We start from the raw sequence: 19,568 nt of genomic DNA, 5'->3' as shown, positions 1-19,568 counted from the left end.
AAAATGAAAACATTCATACATATTGGGAGAATTGTGTTTTTTTTCTTGCAAAAATCAAAGACTTTTCCTCCTGCACTTTAGCCAAACATTTCTAGCTGATCTTTCCTGCTTCATTTTGTATGCCTTCCTCTGGGCCTTTCAGTAGAGACATGGAAACCAGAGCAGTGCATTCTTTTGTTGCAGAAATCTTTGCAGTGGTGCAGACTGTTTCCATGCTATGGTCTCTGCTTCCACTCATCATCTTTTCTGTAGGCTAACAACTCTGATTCAGTCACGCTTAACCTGTACGCAACACTCACACTGAGTCCTTGCTGGAGTAGAGGGGGGAAAATTATTATTTTGTGTCACTTCTAGGCTTCACTTCTTTTCACAATTTGTCATAAAATGTTTATTGTTTTAAGAACAAATTATCACATTCAGATAGTGTTTCTCTGTAATATTTTATATCTTTATATCAGTCCATCCACATTTGTTCATCTTTTTCACTGGAGTTTTTCATGGAAATATTTATAAGATCACAGATTATGATAAGGTTTATTTTGGGGGTTCTGAAAAAAAACTTTACAAAGGGTGAAAAACTCTCCTCTTACCCTTTTCCAGCATTATGCAAATCTTTATTTGAAATGAGTTTTGCTATAATTCCTGTTGTTCCTGTTTTTGAGAATGGAGATCACCACCTAAAATAATAAATTGTTCTGAGCATCTGCTTATACATTATTTTTTGTGAATTTCTCTATGCTTTAGGTACTGACGTTCCTATAATTCCTAATAAATGTTATTCATATCTAATGTCTTTCTCTTCTTTACAGTGGTTTTTAACTTCTTTTTCTTTGCTTCTTTCTTAGAGGGTAAAGGAAAAAGGAGAAATCCTCTTCATGACTTCAAAAAAACAGGAGAGTTGATGCTCATTAAAGTCAACAAAACACTGGAAGTAAAAACCAAGTTGTTAAATACCACTGAGCAATGTGCCAAGAGATGCAGCAGGAACAAAGGCCTTTCATTCACTTGCAAGTAAGTTATGTATATCTATTATTGTTATGGTTTCTTTTTTTGCTAGTGGGACCTATATGACAGGCTTTGACCAAAGGTCTCTCTGTAATTGTCACTAGTGGTAGTTTGTACTGCTGACAACCAGAAGACTGAGCTTTTGGGTTTCCATGATCTTGTTCTACCTGTCCAGAGAATGTCCCTTCTGAAGCTTTATCTGAGTTTTTCTGTCATCTTTGCCTGTCCGATCTGTGATCTTTTCCATAACATAGTTGAAAAAATGTACTCATGTTAAGATGCGGATAACTTGTGTTGCACTGTAGTGGTTGGCGAACATTTCTGAGATTTTTATGTCTCTTATAAAATGGATATTGTCACACATCACAGCTGCAGTATTTCAGCACCACTTCAGACCATATTCTGTCTTCATTCTTTGCACATTACTTCTGCTGAAATCGTTGGGAACCTCACACATGGAGCACAGATACATGCACTGCTGAAGCTCACTGGCAACTTCTATGAATCTGATACAATGGAATCAAACCTTCTGGATTGCGTAATCATTACAAGTATTCGATAGCTATTCTTCAGCATCTGCTGTCTCTTAGAAACACATCATGCAGTTGATTGCTTGTCTGCTTTGTACATATTCTCTACTATTTTTTGGAACAAATCACTATTATTTTTTCCATGTATTAGATTTAAATTATTCCCCTGGCCTCTCTTAGACTAGACCATTAGCAGTAAATGAAAAGACATAAAAGCAGGAGAATCTTGGAGAGAATGGATGACTTCTGTACGGGTGAGTACTGGGCTAAATGTGAGCCTGATCTTGAAACATAGAAAAGTTTTGACAATTGCTACAAATGGAAGCTACATCAAATGTGATAACAAAAGCTCTTCCTTGGCAGAAAACGTCTTTGACTACAATTTAATCCTTCTTTAAGCCTTTAATTCCAGTGTTGCAAGATCTAGTTTGTATTGTTTTGTACTTTTACTAGTTATATATGTAAACAATGAGCAGAGTTTACTTATTTCTGTCAGAAAATATTTTCCAGGCACTAATATTTTTTACACGGTACAAGCCACTCCTTTTCCTATTGGCAGAACTTCCACTGATACCATTGCCAAGTGGATCAGGTTGTATTCAATACACCAAGAGATCCTTGGGTTCTGATGGTCAGCAGCAAGGAGTATTGTAAAATTAAGTTTCGCATTATAAAGGATTCTGAATGATGTCAAGCAAACAAAAGTTCTTTATTCCAAATCTGCTTAGGAAAATTGTCTCAAGCTAGTTGTAGCTGCTCTGGCTGCTATGTTTTGTGTTCTGAAAATAAAAAGTAGGTTAACATATTTGTTGATTCCATTTTACATGCATAATAATCCAGAATCTCTGAATTTTTAAAACTTTCTTATTTGTGAGGATTTATTTTTTTTCTTTTGGGACAGCATCTGATGAATTAATTAAGGGGCAAATTTTCCCAGCTGTAATCAGTCAATGAAGCAACATAAGGAAGCCATGGGGGACCTAGAGAGCACAGCTTGAAAGAGTCCTACTCACAGATAGAAGAATTGCAATCAGTCGTGTGATTATTTTGCACTGAGGATGAAAAAGAATTACAAATCTGACAACTCATGCCCTGAATTTCCAGATTTCTGTGACACATTTTTAGCAAGTAAGGTGAGCAGCAGAGGCACAGCTGGTTAGATTTTGCCTGTGCTATCACTATGCAGCAGAAAAATAAGGATTTTCTGTATCTGGGAAATCTGCGGTTTCCCATTTAGCCCCAGGTGAATCCTAGTGTAGTGTGCGTAGTTCTTTGACACTGCTGTAAAAACATATTTGACACATGTTCACTTTTAAAGGAAATAGTGATTACTAATGTTTCCCTTTTATTCTTGTGATCCCCAGTCTTTAACTTCATAGTAGCGTATGGTTACTACAAGGTGAAATTTGTTGCCAATTCAAATTATAATCAATTGGTTTACTGGTTGCCTTGGGAGCATTCTAAAATAAGAAGAGAAGTAACACAAAATGGCATTTTAAATACTTGAAATATGAGACTTTGATTTTCCTTTGTTTATTGACATTTTCATGGCTTGATTCTGATACTCACTCAGGTCACAGCAACCATGTTTTATTTTCTAGATGCAAACCGAATTTGTTAAACTATTAAGATCAAATAAAATAGAAATACTTTGTAACATAATTGTGACAACGGCACTGGGAGCAGCAAGAGCTGGGTTTGTGCCCTGTGAGGTGCACAAACAGGAACAGGATTTGGTTTCTTTTCTGCCAGAATGTGGTAAAGTAGCAGATTCCAGGCATTGCAGCCTTAGAAAAGATCAGTCACTCCTTTTTTTTTTTTTTTCCCTGGGGGAAAAATATATATTAAGACAATTTTTTATTTGTTTAATATAAGTTTCTGTATCATTTGCAAGTAAATTTTGAGTATTATATCCGATAATCATTAATCCTTGATAGTTATAATTCTTATGCCTTTTTGTTGCAGTTTATATATGTCACTTCTCAGAATGGACCTTTTCTCTTTTCCCTTGCCATCATGTTTGCACAGATCTTGATCATCTCTAACTCAGTTACAAGATCCTTATCTCAACTTGTTTCTTCTTCATAATTCTTTTCCACATCCAAGTGCCCCTTGATGACCATGAGCCAGCACTGTGCCCTTGTGGCCAGAAAGGCCAATGGCATCCTGGCGTGTATTAGAAAGGGGGTGGTTAGTAGGTGCAGAGAGGTTCTCCTTCCCCTCTGCTCTGCCCTGGTGAGACCACACTTAGAATATTGTGTCCAGTTCTGGTCCCCTCAGTTCCAGAAGGACAGGGAACTGCTGGAGAGAGTCCAGCACAGGGCAACGGAGATGATTAAGGGAGTGGAGCATCTCCCTTATGAGGAAAGGCTGAGGGAGCTGGGTCTCTTTAGTTTGGAGAAGAGGAGACTGAGGGGTGACCTTATTAATATTTAAAAATTTGTAAAGGGTGAGTGTCACGAGGATGGAGCCAGGCTCTTCTCGGTTACAAACAATGGTAGGACAAGGGGTAATGGGTTCAAACTGGAACACAAGAGGTTCCACTTAAATTTGAGAAGAAACTTCTTCTCAGGGAGGGTGACAGACACTGGAACAGGCTGCCCAGGGAGGTTGTGGAGTCTCCTACTCTGGAGACATTAAAAATCCACCTGGACACCTTCCTGTGTAGCCTCATCTAGATATTCCTGCTCTAACAGGGGGATTGGACTAGATGATCTCTTTAGTCCATTCCAATCCCTGACATTCTGTGATTCTGTGAAATTCACTTACCTTGGCTTTTTGACTTCATAACTCCCTGTGCATCATTTTCTGCCTTCTCTATCAGCTTTATTAACTGCTGCTAAACTGTTCTAATTTCTTTGTCCTACCACCATTTGTAGCCCATTACTCCCGCTGTTTTCCTTCAGTCGTCCTTGCCGTTTTTACTATTGAATATCTTATGGATAATATAGAAATATAGTTATTATTTTATTGGCTATGCAGATGACTTTTGCAGACACATTACTTCCTTACCTACAAAGCTGTACCTGTCTTACCTTTTGTTATCTGTGTAATTTCTGGAGTGTCTTTGTATTTACACAGAAAGGAAATCTGGTATAGACCACAGGATTCCAGTGTCTGATCAGAAAATCTACTGACTATCTCAGTACAAATAGCAACAGCAAAAAGTGTTGTGATCAGCCATATCAGTAGAAAAATGTCCAAGAATTTGCTTAAATCTGTTGACTTTGGAAGTGTAAAAATCCTCCAGATTTGGCTCCAATAAAGGGTGGTTAGAAACTTCTATGTGCAGAAGCAGCTGAAGCCAAACTGGAAAGAAACCAAAAGGCAACTGAAAGGCAAAAACTGAAAGAAATGTTTGTAAACAACGCATTCTGCATTCCCACTTTAGGAGGGAGGAGGGGTTAGGAGAATGTAATTGGAAAGGCAGGAAAGGTCAAGGATATTTTTGTGAAGATGGAGTTGAAGGCACTTGGATATGCTCATATTTGAGAACTAGCCAGGAGAGAACAGAAGGCTGAACAAGGGCAGAAGGATGAAGGTTAGCAGGTTGGAAACATTTGGAGTCAACGGAGTAGAGAGAGCAGTTGGATGAAAAATCTGTTTGGTGATGGAAACGATAATGAAGAGGATGTTTGAAAGAGAGAAGACTGAGGAGGTTGGATGGGACCTTGTAATATTTTTAACTGAAGCCAACAAGATCTCACACAGAAAAAGTTGATGGTGAGAGAGAAATTAAATGAAGATCAAAGAACTTTGAGTTGGAGGATATAGTACTGAGGAATATGACACAGCCAAAGTATGGATGAAATGTACAAAATCCGTGTATCTTTTGGATATTATTGAGTAGAGTTAAAAGGCCTTCCCAGGTCAAAATAAAATATCTCAGAAGGTTTGGGAGGACTGACAGAAATGTAGACTTTGTGGCAGGCTAGAAGCAAGAATGCCATGTCAATGATTTGTGATTTGGTTCTACTGAAAAATTAAGGGAAAAAAAAATATACTTATATATATATATATTTTTTTTTTCCATACTGGAATAACTGTTGCCCCCACCCAGGCAGTCAACTGTGTTTTAAAAAACCTTTAAAATATTTTAGCCATACTTAAGGAATTTGCTTTCAAAATGATGTTAGGAGAAAGAGGTCTACACATTTCACTCAAAATATTGAAAAAGCATATTTTTACTCCTCTGATTCCTGTTTGTCTGTCTTGCCCCCAAAAAATCCACTTGATTCAGCACACATTGTATTCTATCCTTGAAAGCAGTTAAAAATAAGAGAAAAAAAATAAAACAAAAGCATAGCAAGGAAAAGTATAGGTGCACAACCACAGTTTAGATTATTCATTAAAATAATCTTGTTTTCAAACAACTCTGTTGTTCTAGGCAAGAAACAAACTCCTTGTGCTTGATTTTTTCTTAAGCCATCAGTGTGAGATACTTAACTATTTCAGAGCCATAGTGTAATCAGAGCAAATAAAATGGTTTAGTCTTTTTTTTTCCCCCCAGAAAAGCAGCACAACTGGGGACAGAAATGCCGTCTCAGTCACATTTATCTCACTTTTGAAATGAAGATCTTAAATAACAAGGGAACTAGGGAACTCTTAGATTAGTGTGAACAACCAAGCTGGTATTTCATGTAATGGCCACATCAATTTAATTTCTTTCTTTTTTTTTTTTTTGTTCTTGTCAGCACAGTTGTGGGTTTAAATAGTAATTTGGGTTGTTTCTCTGACTTTCCCAGTAAAAATAAATCTGATGTCATTGCATGCTCCTTGGCAGGCCATGTGTCATTATTATAAACCACACAGACATTTTTTTCTCATCCAGATTTTCTTTGCAGGGCCTTTGCTTATGACAGAGTTACAAAACGGTGCCATTGGTTATCCTTCAACAGCTTGACAAATGGTGTGAGAAAGAAGCAAGACCATGCGTTTGATCTGTATGAAAAGAAGGGTAACTGATTTATTTACTGATTTTGTTTTTCCAGCTATGCACAGGGAAAAAAAGCTGAAGTCAGTCAAAGATTTGTTGGCTGAAGGAGCATTCTGGGCATGGGATGGTTGCATCCTACAGTTTTATTTTAAAATATCCTGGTTTTGCTGTCATGCAAGTTCATCTCCACATTTTGGAAAAATTGTCAGTAGCTTTATTTGGGAAGTTACTGATCAATATTTTTGGGGAAAAAAAAAAAAGTATGTGAAGAATTAAGCAGTATTTTGAATAATTAAGTGTTTAAAGGCTAAAGAAATGTATTATTTTAATGCAAAATCTAACGATGAGATTTAGTTTTAAATCCATAAACCAAATCCGTAATTTTCTTCTCTTTTCTTTCAATAGACTATGTCAGGAATTGTATCATTGGAAAAGGAGCAGACTACAAAGGAACAATATCTGTTACCAAAAGTGGTATCCAGTGTCAAGCCTGGAATTCAATGATCCCCCATGAGCACAGGTAAGAGTTCAGCAGCAGAGACAATGAGAATAGTGCTCAGACAGCTTCCATAAACCATGATTTGACTTATTAGCAGACAAAGAATTTATGAGAAAACTGACCTTAGACAACAACATCTCTTGGGTATATTCATACCTTTCCCCAAGAGATGCCATTCTCCAGATCTCAGAAAATTTTTTACCTTCTTGGGCTTTCTCCAAAGAGGTCTCTCCTAATGCCAACTTGTGTGTCTGGATCCTTTCCACTCCTGTGTCAGATTTTTAGCTGTTTATATCCTTTTGATCTCTGAGCTACTGGGAAAAAAAAAAACCTAAACATCTGCATAACTTCAGCCTGAGGCCTGGAAGCTTATCACTCTTTCCTAATCTACTCCCAGGAAATGAGTAATTTTAAAAAGATACATGATTAGGAAGCAAGGGATATTAGCCCACATATATTATCAGTATATAGTTATTGTTACTACATTTTTTCAAACTATTAATTCTCTATTATTTGTAGAATATGTTAAACTCTGTAAAGCACTTAGAGGAGGCAACAAATACATGGAAAGGACTGAACAGATTATTGAAGTGCTTTCCTTCAAATCATAAGAGTAATAACTAAAAACTGATGCAGCAGGCATGGAACTTAACTTTTGAGTTCAAGATCTGAGATAGAGTGAAACTGAAGCCATATTTACACTTTGAGAGTAGACTTAGTTCAACTATATCAGCTATGGAAAAAGAAGAAAGCCAACAACTTATGCCAGTAAGAGTAATAGTAAAAACAGATTCAACCACAACAAACATTGCTGGGAACTAGCAAAAGGACTAAGCAGTACTGATCTACTCTTTGACTGTTTCTCTTTCAACCTTTTTATATTGGCTTTAGCCATTTAGATAATAAACCCTGAAGGTCCAAAATCAAATTGTTTTCTCACCCATAAGCTAGCTTCTTATCCCCATCCCTGCCTTTTGCTCTGGACACCCAGCATCAGCACTTTGTTTAGGAGGAGCCAAGCTGGAGATTCCTGGTGAGAAACTGGGCTGTGCACTGCTCAGTCCTGTCCTGACCAAATCTATCCAGTGTGCAAGATGATATCTTGGAACAACATGAAAAGGCAAAGGATACTTGGGTTTTCTCCTCTTATGATGTGTTACAAAGCTGAGCCTCAGGCTTAGACTTGACTGGACTTGGCTGCTTATATTATAGATGGCAGTGTGTCTGATTTCAGTGTGGGATCAGACCCACTCTTAATTGTGAACATATGATAAATACCATCAGCTCCAAAGCAATGACCTCTGGAGACTCAACACCTTGGAGTAAATAATCTTCATCTTTTAGAAATGAAAGAATTCTCAATAATTACAGCCTAAGCAAGAATGAGCATCTATTGTATATAATATATGCATGACTTTATACTATTAAAGAAATAAAAGTGTCTGGATAGTATATATTATTACTAAATTACATTTTAATATACAGCATACACAGCTTTATCTAGTACATTTGGACAGCCACTCTTCTATGATGTATTTTATGGGAATGACTTTTCTCCTGCCTTGTGCAATAAGTTTAATTTTTAAAAGGTCACTGGATAAATGAGGTGGCTGCATGCTAATTTTGTTTTTCAACATCAGAAAATATGATTTCATCATCAGAGACATGAGGGAGATTGGGAGAACCAGACAGTAGTTGTGTGTTTGGAACTTATTAGTATGAAAGGCTTAGATTTTTAGGTCAGTTTTTCTCAACATCTGATTATCACCAAGTGCCATTGGAAAATAAATCCCTTTTTCATATTCACGAGAGAAATGTACTTTACTGTTTGTTTGGTTTTGTGGGTTTTGTTTGTTTGTTTTTTGTTTTGGTTTGTTTTGTTTTTCATTCTCTTTCTAGAAATAATAGAAATAACTTCAGATTTTAAACTTGTGCTTGGATTTAATGCATTATACTTTTATTTATTTTTATTCCAGTAGAACCTAGAACTCCCAGCTGAAATCAGTGTTCCATTATTTCCATTTCCATCCTATTACAGACAAGTCCACCTTTTTTCCTTTTTTTCTCCTCTTTATTTTTCTTGAGAGTTTTTTATCTAAATGGACGGAGCCAATGCAAAAAGGGTTCAAAGATAAAAAAAAGAAAAGACTAGACCAATACTTCACAGGCTTTTTGCTGCTTTCCATGACCTTTGCTGTGGTTGAATCTGTTTCTGTTTTTACCATCACTCTTACTGGCTTTAGTTTTTGGCTTACTTTTTTTGTTTTCTTTTCTTTTTCCTCTTTTTTTTTCTCCTTACCTAATATATTTGAACTAAATCAGTGCACAGTTTTAGGAGTGGCTCTGTCTTCCATTTCTGGGTGGGTCTTTACTGCATCTCATCTTTTTCTCCCTCAAGAATGTTACTTCAGGACCTGTTGAAGTCATTTGTCTATCTGACCATCTTGAGTTTCTAATGCTATTCATGTAAACATATTTAAATGTTCTGAGAGCATATCTGATATAATTCAAAATGCCTTCTCCTTATATTTTCTAACATCTATAATTTCTGAGCAGAAAGATTTTCCAACAGGAAAATTAAATATTTTTTTTCTAATACACACTGACATTAGCACATACATAGGTTGCAATATCCCATCAGAAAAGTTTGCCTGGGGCTGTCTTTAGCTAAAAATATTTGAGAAATTTATATTACAAGACTACAGAGGAAACACAGAAGCAACAATTTTATAGGTAGCAGTAATAAGATGAAAATTATTCTCTTCAGGTGCCAAAAATAAGAAAAGCATTTTTAACTAAAGCTTCCACGTTGCCTTCAGTAACCACAATGCAGTTAACAGAGGTATTTTCTACTTCAGTTAGTTCAAAGATTTCATTAATGGGAATAAAACATGATTAAAGTGTCACATGACAGAATATTCTCTCTCTATATATATATTATCTAATTTAAATTTATTTATCTCTAACATAGAATTTGCCAAGGGCAGAAGAAACCATACATTTCTCTTCTGATTTTGCATATAAAATAAATCAGTATCTGTGTATAAAGACTGTCCCAAGTGTTTAGCTTGGTTTCCTAAGCTGCAAATGTTTACAGTCTTCTATAAGAAGTTAGATGAAATTTTATTGCTTTTTGTTTTCCCCTAGAATACTGATACATTTGAAAAAAAGCTCCAACCAAACAAGAAACACACCAGGACAAAATAAATGAACAAAAAATATGAAAACAAACAAACAAGCAAGTAAAACAAAACAACAACCACGAGAAAACACCCAAAATAAAGTATTGGGCATTTTCAGATTAAAAGGTGCACACAAGCTGTGATATTTCCACCAGAACTTAAATATACTGAAGGAAAAAATAATAAAAAAGTCTTAGAAAGATCAAAAATTTAATAAATTTATTAAGTGGAATTACAAGTTTTGTGTTATCCTTATGTGTTTTGCCCAACTTTTCAATTAACAAGAAAGGAAGTCTTAATGGAATTGAGCATAATTCTGAATTTAATGTGTTTTTTAACTACCAAGATTCAGCTTCTGTGTTTACACATCACTGCAATGAAACAGGCAGTGGAGTGTCACTGGGTTTGTCTGCAATGTGCAGCCTGAGAGTGGTCAGGAGCTCTTGCAGTGGCACTGAACACAACCTGCTCTGGAGTTGGTCTCCTTACTACAGCGTTACTGATTCCCTAGTTTGTGAGGAAAAATAACCAGTATTGCTTTTATGTCTAAATACGTATAGATACACATCCGCAGATATCTCTATATGTTGATGTGTATGTGTGGGTTTCTCTAGAGGTAAGCACATAATTTTACGGACAGTTAAGAACACAAAAGCTTGACCCCGGAGAGTTTATATTTGATGGACTGAGCATAAGCAGCAAAGTCTCATATACTAAAAATGCATGTTAGGCAAAAAATATGGTATTAGCTCACATTTCTATTAAATCACTAAAGAAAAACAAAGTGCTTAGCATTGGCCTGAGAACCCCTAATCTAAGGGAAAAATCTTAAGGGATGTTGTTATTTAATAGCTCCTTACAGAGAAACCAGAAAATAGAATGAAAGCACAGCTGAAGTCAGCTAGGTCACTGTTAAATTACCTAATTTGTAGGATAGCGATGGTGATGGGTCTATAAGTAGCAGACCCTAAGGTGACAACAGTGAGGCTTGTGACAGAACATGAAGCAAGACAGCTCAGGCGGGACACGGGGAAATTTCTGATGCTGAAATGCAAAGCGGTCTGTGGTTTTGGACAGTGAAAGGCTCTCAGCATGGGGTGTCACACCACTCAGTCACGCTCACACGCTTCTGATGCTCAGTTCGAGCGGCTGTCTGGCCAGGGATGGGAAGAGGTTTCTCTGTTTGTGGGCTTCATGTAGTAGGCGCCCACTAAGCCTAACTGGGCCTGCTTTATGTGCACATGCGTAGGAAAGGTAGGTCTGACATGGCTATGGACCCAACAAATTTTTCTTCTGTGTACTAAACACATTTTTCCCCCTTGCCCAAGGGCTTCCAGCATTGTGTGAGTAGATATGAGCTCGTAAAGGAGCGTGCAGCAAGGGCTGGCAGGGACTGTGCTGCTGCCTCTGGCTCTGCAGCAGATAGTTGGCTCCGAACACCCAAGGGATGGGTAAAACTCGCTAGAGCAAGTTAAGGGCTAGACAAATTGTCCCTGATTTAGGCCATTGATTGAGTAATCCTGACTGAAGATGTGTATTTGTGTACGCAAAGATGTTTGGGTGTGTGCATTTGTGCAGGCAGGGTGGTGGGCAAAGGAAGCAGAAATGTGATTGTTTCTAACTGTACAAAATACTATGATTAACACCCAAGTTTGCATGCTCTTATACTGTAATGATTGTCATTTTAAAACTAGCTTTTTACCTTCGAGCTATCGGGGTAAAGACCTGCGGGAAAACTACTGTCGAAACCCCCGAGGGGAAGAGGGAGGCCCGTGGTGTTTCACCACCAGTCCAGAGACACGCCATGAAGTCTGTGACATCCCTCTCTGCTCACAAGGTAACCCAGCACAGCTCTCATGGAAAATTCCCTTTTATCTGTTTGCAGGAGGTAAACAGAACTTCTGACAGTTTCAGTGACACCTGCTCATGGACATTGGGGAAAGAATAGGTATTGTCTCAGCAAGAATAACTCCTGTAGCAAGAAAAACAGTTATTTGAGAAAGAGGAGATCTTGTTATGTTCCAGTACTCTGGAAGATTTGAAAAAGCTTTCAGGCTCAGCAGCTTTTCTTCAAGTCATGAGGGAACTGGAACAATGAAGGCATGTTTATCACACAAATGTGACCCTGTTTTTCACTTGTCTAATCTATAGTGACTCCATTAACAATTTCAGTAATGCTGTGGGATAAATTATCTAGTGTCTTTCCATGGTAAAATCAACTTTTCTTCTCCTTTTTAATGAAAATATAGATACTGAATTACACTATGGAAACTCAATTTAAGCATGCATTTTGTTTTTCAAATTAATACTGTAAATAAGTAAAACTTCTTAGAATTCCAATCCTGTTAGACTTTCAAGTCATAGAATTCTAAAGACACTTCATGTGCACCACTGCATTTGTTGACTTTTAAGTTCTGTTAACCTCCAAACTAAGCTCTTATATCTTGCTAATCAGCCAATTCAGTTCCAGTCAATCAACCCATTTAAATTCTCAAGATAGGATGCTGTTAATTTTCCTGCTAATGTGTCATGTGCAATAGCTGCACAGTAGTGGGGGAAGGGAGAGGGAAGGTGGGAGAAAAAGAAGGAAGAAGAGAATGATTTACAAGGAGCTCAAAAAACTATTAAAAGGTAACATTTAAAGATCAATTTAAGTGAACATCAAATGGGATAAGTCCTGGAGCTCACTGCAGGATGAAGACTTCAGTAGCGGATGTTTTGACTGAAGAATGAGATCTGTAATTGCATAAATTAGTATTTGCTAAGTGATCATTCATTACAGTTACTCTAATTAGGGGGTGCTTGAGAAATGTGTCTATACTTAAATACGGTGAATTTATTTTATATTTTAAGACTTCTCATTCTAAATTATGAAGCATATTTTGTTCAGCAGTGATTTCAAATCCCTTTGGTAGCTTTTGCTCACTCTCCCTCCACCCCCCACTTTCCCAAACCAGGGCTGAAAATGTATCTTAGTTTAAGCTGCCAAAAAGAATTAGTATCGAAAAGAAACAGTATCATATGTAGCTGAAAGTTCTGGGAATGTAAAGAGGCAGACTGTGCTGCATTGAAATTCAGCCATTACTCTGTATTTAAACTTGTGCTATAATTATATTATGGCTTAGAGTGATTTAGAATAATAAATGTTACTTAATTATAAAATATCACCTCTGAAAAATACTCCTTCCTTAGATATGTGTCTCTCTCTTACTAACCATAGGTAAGATTAAAAATCTTCTAGGAACATGAATGCCTCTAGCAGCTCATACCCACCTGCCTTGAAACCATAAGTGTTCTACAAAGTGATACTGAATTTAAGCATCTGGATTAAATCTAAGAAAGAGATGCACTTCTATTCCAAAGGACATTTCCCATACCAGCCTAACTAAAAGATATCACTTTTTTATACCTCTTCAGGTCAATTTCTATTTATAACAATAGGAATATAAATATATATACATATATATATATATATATATAATATATATATTTATTTTTCTGTGTATGTGCTACAAGTCATCATAATAATAAATGACTAGTACATTTTTTTTTTTATTCTCAGTTGAATGCATGACCTGTAATGGAGAGAGTTACAGGGGGCCAATGGATCACACTGAGTCGGGCAAGGAGTGTCAGCGCTGGGATCTTCAGAGACCACACAAGCACAAATTTCGTCCAGAGAGGTAACCTCTCCTCCCCTTCAAGTAAATGCATGTGGTTATAATTTGAAAATTACACACATTCTGGAACCAGGTGGACAAAATCAGCATTAGGTGAACTGAAATTTGTGGAGTTCACCAGTTTTAGTTGCTTGGGCTTCTGGCCCATGGTGCATGCAGGCTGTCTACAGTTACGATGGAGATGCAGTATGGGGACTGGAGGCTATTTTGTGCACTTATGGGTGTATCCCAGGGCTGTGTAGTGCAGTGATATACATGGGCTGCATTTATGGATCAAAATTTCCTCCCTAGCTTCACTGATAATAAAAAACCTCTGAATGCTTCTGTGTATGTTGTTTTACAACTTCAGTCAGCTTAAAATACCTTATAGAAGTCACAAAGTAAATAATAATTAAAAATAATATATTTTTGTTAAGAGTTCTTAAGATAGTTACTGAATATGAACTTGCAACCTTGTCAAGTCAGAGTATGTTCCTTTTTTGAAATATTGAGCAGCTTGAAGCTGTATATGGTGTTCTGTTGTAATGAGGTTTAAATATCCAACTTGTTTGACCAAAATGTTTGTCCACTATATGATTTTTTTTTATCAGCCTGGGAAAAGAATTCATGTTCTGGTTTGTATTCTATGCATAAGGATTTGTATTTCAGACTCTTTTTTTTTTTTAATTTAGACATATATATATAATGCCAAAAGATGAGTCAGAAATAGCAAGACAAATTGCATCCCCATTAGAGCTTGTCCTAGAGGGTAAAATCCACCAGACCGCAAAGGGTCATCTATAATACACCCTTTTGGAAGGGTTTTTTGTGAGAGCTTAGGCCACACAGGAGGGCCTTTGTGTTTCTCTTACACTGGACTAAAATTTCATTTTAATTTTACTCCGGATTTTGGATTAACTCCATTTATAAAGTGGAGTGAATAAACTTAAACTGCCAGAGGAAGACTGAAGGAAGCAATGATCTCAGAATGAATGAGACCTTCTAGTGAAAGTATCTTTATTTAGGTTGAAATGTTCCACTAAATAAAGCATTATCTTTATACTTAGAAATACAGGTACTGGTAGATTCTAGAAAGCCAAATTATTCAGCAAAACATTAAAGATCTGTGGTTTTGGAGTTTATGTGACAGAACTTCTTTTTCTTCTTGGCTCAGATGATCTGCTTCATGAACAATAGCAGGTTCTCCCACAGTTCTGCTACAATAAATATTTTGTAGTAGCAGAATGGGACTGAAGATTATCTGTTTCTGAGTTTTGCCATGCACTTGCTTTGCATTCTAGAATGTCACAGAAAGAATTTTGTTCCTTGGGAGTGAAGCATTTATAGAACTTCTGGGTATAAACAATAATAACTTTACTGTCAGGAGGAAATTTAGTTCTTCTGCTAATTTTGGATTGCTCACAAAATGACTTTTCAGATTAACTACAGTCTCACAAATTATAATTTTCCTCCTTGAAAGATTTCCTTCAGAAAACAACTTTTTTAGAGTTTTCAAACCATAACAAAAATGCTTTTTCTTTAAAAAGGAACAGATGCAGATTGAGCTGATCTGTATGGGCTTTCAGAAGAGAACTTGGGTTCCATTACATTTCTAACACACACTGGTGTTAATTAACTTCATGGAATGGTCACTAAAGGTAGTGAGAATTATATTTTGATTGTACTAGCTTTTAAATACATTGTAGTCTTTGGTTTGATTTTTTTTTGTTTGTGTTTTTTTGTTTGTTTGTTTGGTTTGTTTTGTTTTGTTTATTAGTCATTTAAGTTGGAAATAAAAGATGAGGTCTGAAATAAATTACGCATTAAAACAGAGCAATCTCTGGAGCGGCTTATACTGTATCACCTAGGAGTGATGTGAATAATCTGGAAACTGGGAAGGAATACCTGGAGAAATTTAAACTTGTTTTCCTTTATGGATTAATCAGTTGCAATGACAAAGAAAGGGAGGTAAATCTTTGGAAGTTCTTCAGTCTGCCTGCAATGCTTTCAGCTCAGGTTGAATACATCTCACCTTTACTTTTTGTTGCCTCAGTGAATTATTCCACATTTATTCCCACCAGAGGTTACTTACTGAAGAAAATTGATAATCATAGAATCATAGAAGTGGCTGAAGATAGTAGTAGGAATCCCCCCAAACAATGACCTGGTTTTAGATATTTAGTAGATGCAGAATCATATTCTGAAGCTCCAGATCTGCGTACTCCTCATGTGGAGGATTATGCCTCAGTATGGAAGGAAGATCATTGAGGATAATTACTTAGGCATAAGTCAGCATAGAGAAGCAACAGTTCTCTTCTGCTCATACTTTCTGCTCAAAGTTGAACATACTGTGATAATATGTACTTATTGCATGGAAGAAAGTGAGGCTGAAGTGCAGTATGAGACTAGAATAACTCCATGTATTCTTTTATTAAAATACTCTGCTTTATATGTCTTGCATGAAAAATTATACAATAACAACTTTCCAGCACTGCATGTCTTTTAAAATAAAAAAGAAGGGGAAAATAAGTATTGGTGAGGAGTTTTAGACACTAAGTTTCACTTCAGTTCCAGAAGAGCTAGAAATCAGCATTCATCTCTTCAAAGAGAATAAATGTTATTTCTTCATCTAACTCTTTTTTTCCCACCCCCAGAAACTGAGAAAAAGTTTTGATTTTGAACCAGATTTGTATCTTAATGCTTCATTTCAGTTTCAGCAGTGAAGTGCAGCTACTGTGGTTTCAAGGGGGAAATAAAAAGAAATATGTGGCGTTCTGAAAGATGTTGGAAACCTCAGGCTATTTGTTGGGTCCAAGCAAGAAATCTGTGTCCAAGTGTCCTGGCTGAAGAAGGAGTGTGCAAAGCAAAGGGATGAGCTCTTAGGAAATCCTCCACAGTCTCACTGCTGAATTGTGGGGAACACTTTGAAGCTCTGTCATTTATCTCATCCCTAATATTGCTTCTTAAAGGGGTTAGCTGGCCTTTTCTATAGGAATGGAGGAACTGCTTTCTTGTTGGTTATGAAGGAAGGCAGAATTGTGCTTGAACATTGTGGGAAGAACCAGTGACTGCAGAGGCTGTTGTTACTCTAGAAAACGGCACACAGATGTAGCAGGTGGAAAGATACATTTCACAGACACTACTCGATCCCACAAAGACATTCAAAGCTTGATCCACCTATACTTCAATTTTAGTTACTAAATAACATATTTTTTACATACTGTGGGACCATATCGTACAATGTTAGGAAGGACAAAGCATTCAGTGCTATGATAGATATTTGCCTTCTAGAAAGTAGATTCTTAACATCACCGGTTTCTTTTAATGCCTTTTGGGAGCTATGACTGCAGATACCTTGCCATGCCTGGACTCACTTTGGTTCCTGGATATTGCTGTGAACTCTCCATTGTTACTTGACACAGAACATGTGCTGCCAACATCAAAGCCCAACACTGCACCTACCAGGTGGCCAAAGCCATCTCATTTTCTGCTATGTTGTTAGCCCATTAACTGCTTCCAAGATCCTTCAAGACAATTTGTTCCTATACAGTTTACCTTCTACCTAGCAGAAAACAAGGTACTGCTTCTAGATATCAAACTACCACATTCCTGACTGTCCTTAAATTCTCACTTTTGTGAGGTTTCTACTTGTTGGTGTTATTTGCTTTAATTTTTTTGTTTGTTTCATTAAATTCTACTTAAATCCTGTCCTTGTCCCTTCTATAGATTAAGGAACCTTATTTTTCCCAAGGAATGGGAGATTAAGTTGCAAACGCATGAATCAAATTTTGGATTATGTTTGACAGAAAAAGCATCCTAGCAAAAACACAAACTTGTAAATAATATTTTCCTCTGCTTGTGTGAAAGACATCTGCTTGCAGTTGTAAATGGGTGCAGGTTCCCAGGTAGTTAACTTTATTGTTCTATTACATACTTTTCAAGTTTCCCTCAGGGGCAAATTTACTTCTTGTTTCTTTTACAAACATGTTTCAATTAAACTGGAAAACCGAGACAATTTGTATTCACTGAAGGGGAAAAAAGTCTGCATTCATCTCCTTCTCTTTAAGTTTATAGAATTTCATGTGACACATTTATACAAAAAGAACCTCCTTATCTTAAATATCTGCCTGATAGTTTGATGATGGAAGTAAGAACATGGAAACAATCAAATGGCACAATAGGCACAATAGTTTAAAATCTTAATGAGATAAGGAATAAACTTCCATCTTGCTTTATTTTTCTCCTTTTTTTTTTTTTTTTTCCCTCAATGCTTGAAATGAGGGCATGACCTAGAATGAGCTCTATTACAAAAATGGAGCCATCATTAGTAACAGCTATCCAAAATAGCTTCCAGTTTGAACCCAGGGCTGTTGCACTGAAGAACCTGTTTTCTTAATGAGTCCAGCATGCCAGGCAGTGTTTATATAATCCACATTTAATTGGGCTGTTTCAGAAAAATGAGTGGCTTTAGAATCTGGTCATCAGTTGACAGACACAAGAGCAAGAGTTTAGCAATTAGCAGAGTTACCCCATCCGGTATCCTGTGCATTAGCACAGCAGGGAATCCCCTCAGTGGAGGTCTGATTCTGCTTCATATTTGTGAAGAGATTTTATGTTATTAACTTTCTAAGAGTGTTGAAGATTATCTGCATCCATCCCACAGGATCAGACCCAAGGTTAATAGGAACTGGTTCTTGTTTGCCTCTACTGAAGACTCTCCTTTAAGTACCTTGTACAAGCCAGTGCAGTGTTGCCAGGAAGAATTCCCTGACACCTTTCTTGTTGTGGTTTGCAGATATCCTGACAAGGGCTTTGATGATAATTACTGCCGCAACCCTGATGGCAAGCTGAGACCATGGTGCTACACTCTTGACCCTAACACCCCCTGGGAGTTCTGTGCAATTAAAATGTGTGGTGAGTTCAAGCAAAATTTATCACTTCCTTTTCCTTTCCAAAATCTGGACAGAGATAGTCCAAGCAATATAGGACCACAGTTAGTTCATTCGTTGCACTTCGTTGACTTTTAAAAAACAGATTTCAAAGAGGATCTCCTACAAAGACATTTTATTCAATCTGGACAGGAAATAAAAGAGTAGCATGTTAGTTAGCACTGGTATATGTGTGTATCTTAAGTATAGGAAATTGCATTAAAATATAGGAAAATCAAGAACTAAAAAGTGAGGCAACAACATCATGAACATCTCATGTACAGTATTAGCTTGGCCATGCTGGGTGTCTGCATTACAATTTGGGACTAGGTGCATGCACACCTTCCCTACTCAGTGCTCTCTGTCAGAAATTGTTCATTGCTTTGTTTTCCTCTTGCACATTGTGTGGTTCTAGGCCTTGGTTCCTGGAGACTATTCAACCTTGTGTTGAAGACAGAATTATTAATTTCCTTGCAGGTTTCTCTGTGATATTCAGCATTCCAGTATCAAAGCACTCCACTGGTACTTAATTTCTTTTCATCCATCAACTATTATACAAGATGTCTTTTGTTATCTTCACTTTACAGACAAGAATTTCAGTCAAAGTAACATTGTAGTACACAAATATTAGATGTTTACTTTCAGATGCATTAGTTCCAAATTTTTAGAGCATTCTGCAGAATGTTCTATCTTCAAAGCTCAGATCCTTCTAACTTTGGTAGTATATCTCACAGTTTTGTTTTACTGATAATTAGATGTCTTAAATGAGCAGTACAGGAACAATGAGGAAGGTAAAACTGTTGAACCTCCCTTGAAAACACAGGTAATT

The 19,568-nt window shown here is 36.8% G+C and overlaps 1 protein-coding gene across 9 annotated transcripts in view; it reads left to right on the top strand.

Moving 5' to 3' along the window:
- HGF (hepatocyte growth factor) overlaps positions 1-19,568 on the top strand; it is a 63,368-nt gene that overhangs the window by 12,046 nt on the left and 31,754 nt on the right. For 6 of the 9 annotated variants that reach the window (XR_010469629.1, XM_005512067.3, XM_065049191.1 and 3 more), the window contains 6 exons: positions 846-1,011; positions 6,380-6,492; positions 6,877-6,991; positions 11,847-11,989; positions 13,715-13,835; positions 18,607-18,725. Coding sequence is in view for 7 of the 9 variants with exons in the window: in XM_005512067.3 (XP_005512124.2) it covers positions 846-1,011; positions 6,380-6,492; positions 6,877-6,991; positions 11,847-11,989; positions 13,715-13,835; positions 18,607-18,725 (777 nt within the window). In the remaining 2 variants the exon portion in view is untranslated. The remainder of the gene's footprint in view (positions 1-845; positions 1,012-6,379; positions 6,493-6,876; positions 6,992-11,846; positions 11,990-13,714; positions 13,836-18,606; positions 18,726-19,568) is intronic. The other 3 variants (XR_010469630.1, XM_021300631.2, XM_065049189.1) reach the window with 1 other exon arrangement.

This window comes from Columba livia, chromosome 1 (assembly GCF_036013475.1).
Source record: "Columba livia isolate bColLiv1 breed racing homer chromosome 1, bColLiv1.pat.W.v2, whole genome shotgun sequence".
NCBI classification, from domain to species: domain Eukaryota; kingdom Metazoa; phylum Chordata; class Aves; order Columbiformes; family Columbidae; genus Columba; species Columba livia.
The sequence above is the reverse complement of the archived record's forward strand: the minus strand, read 5'-3'. Positions and strand labels throughout refer to the sequence as shown.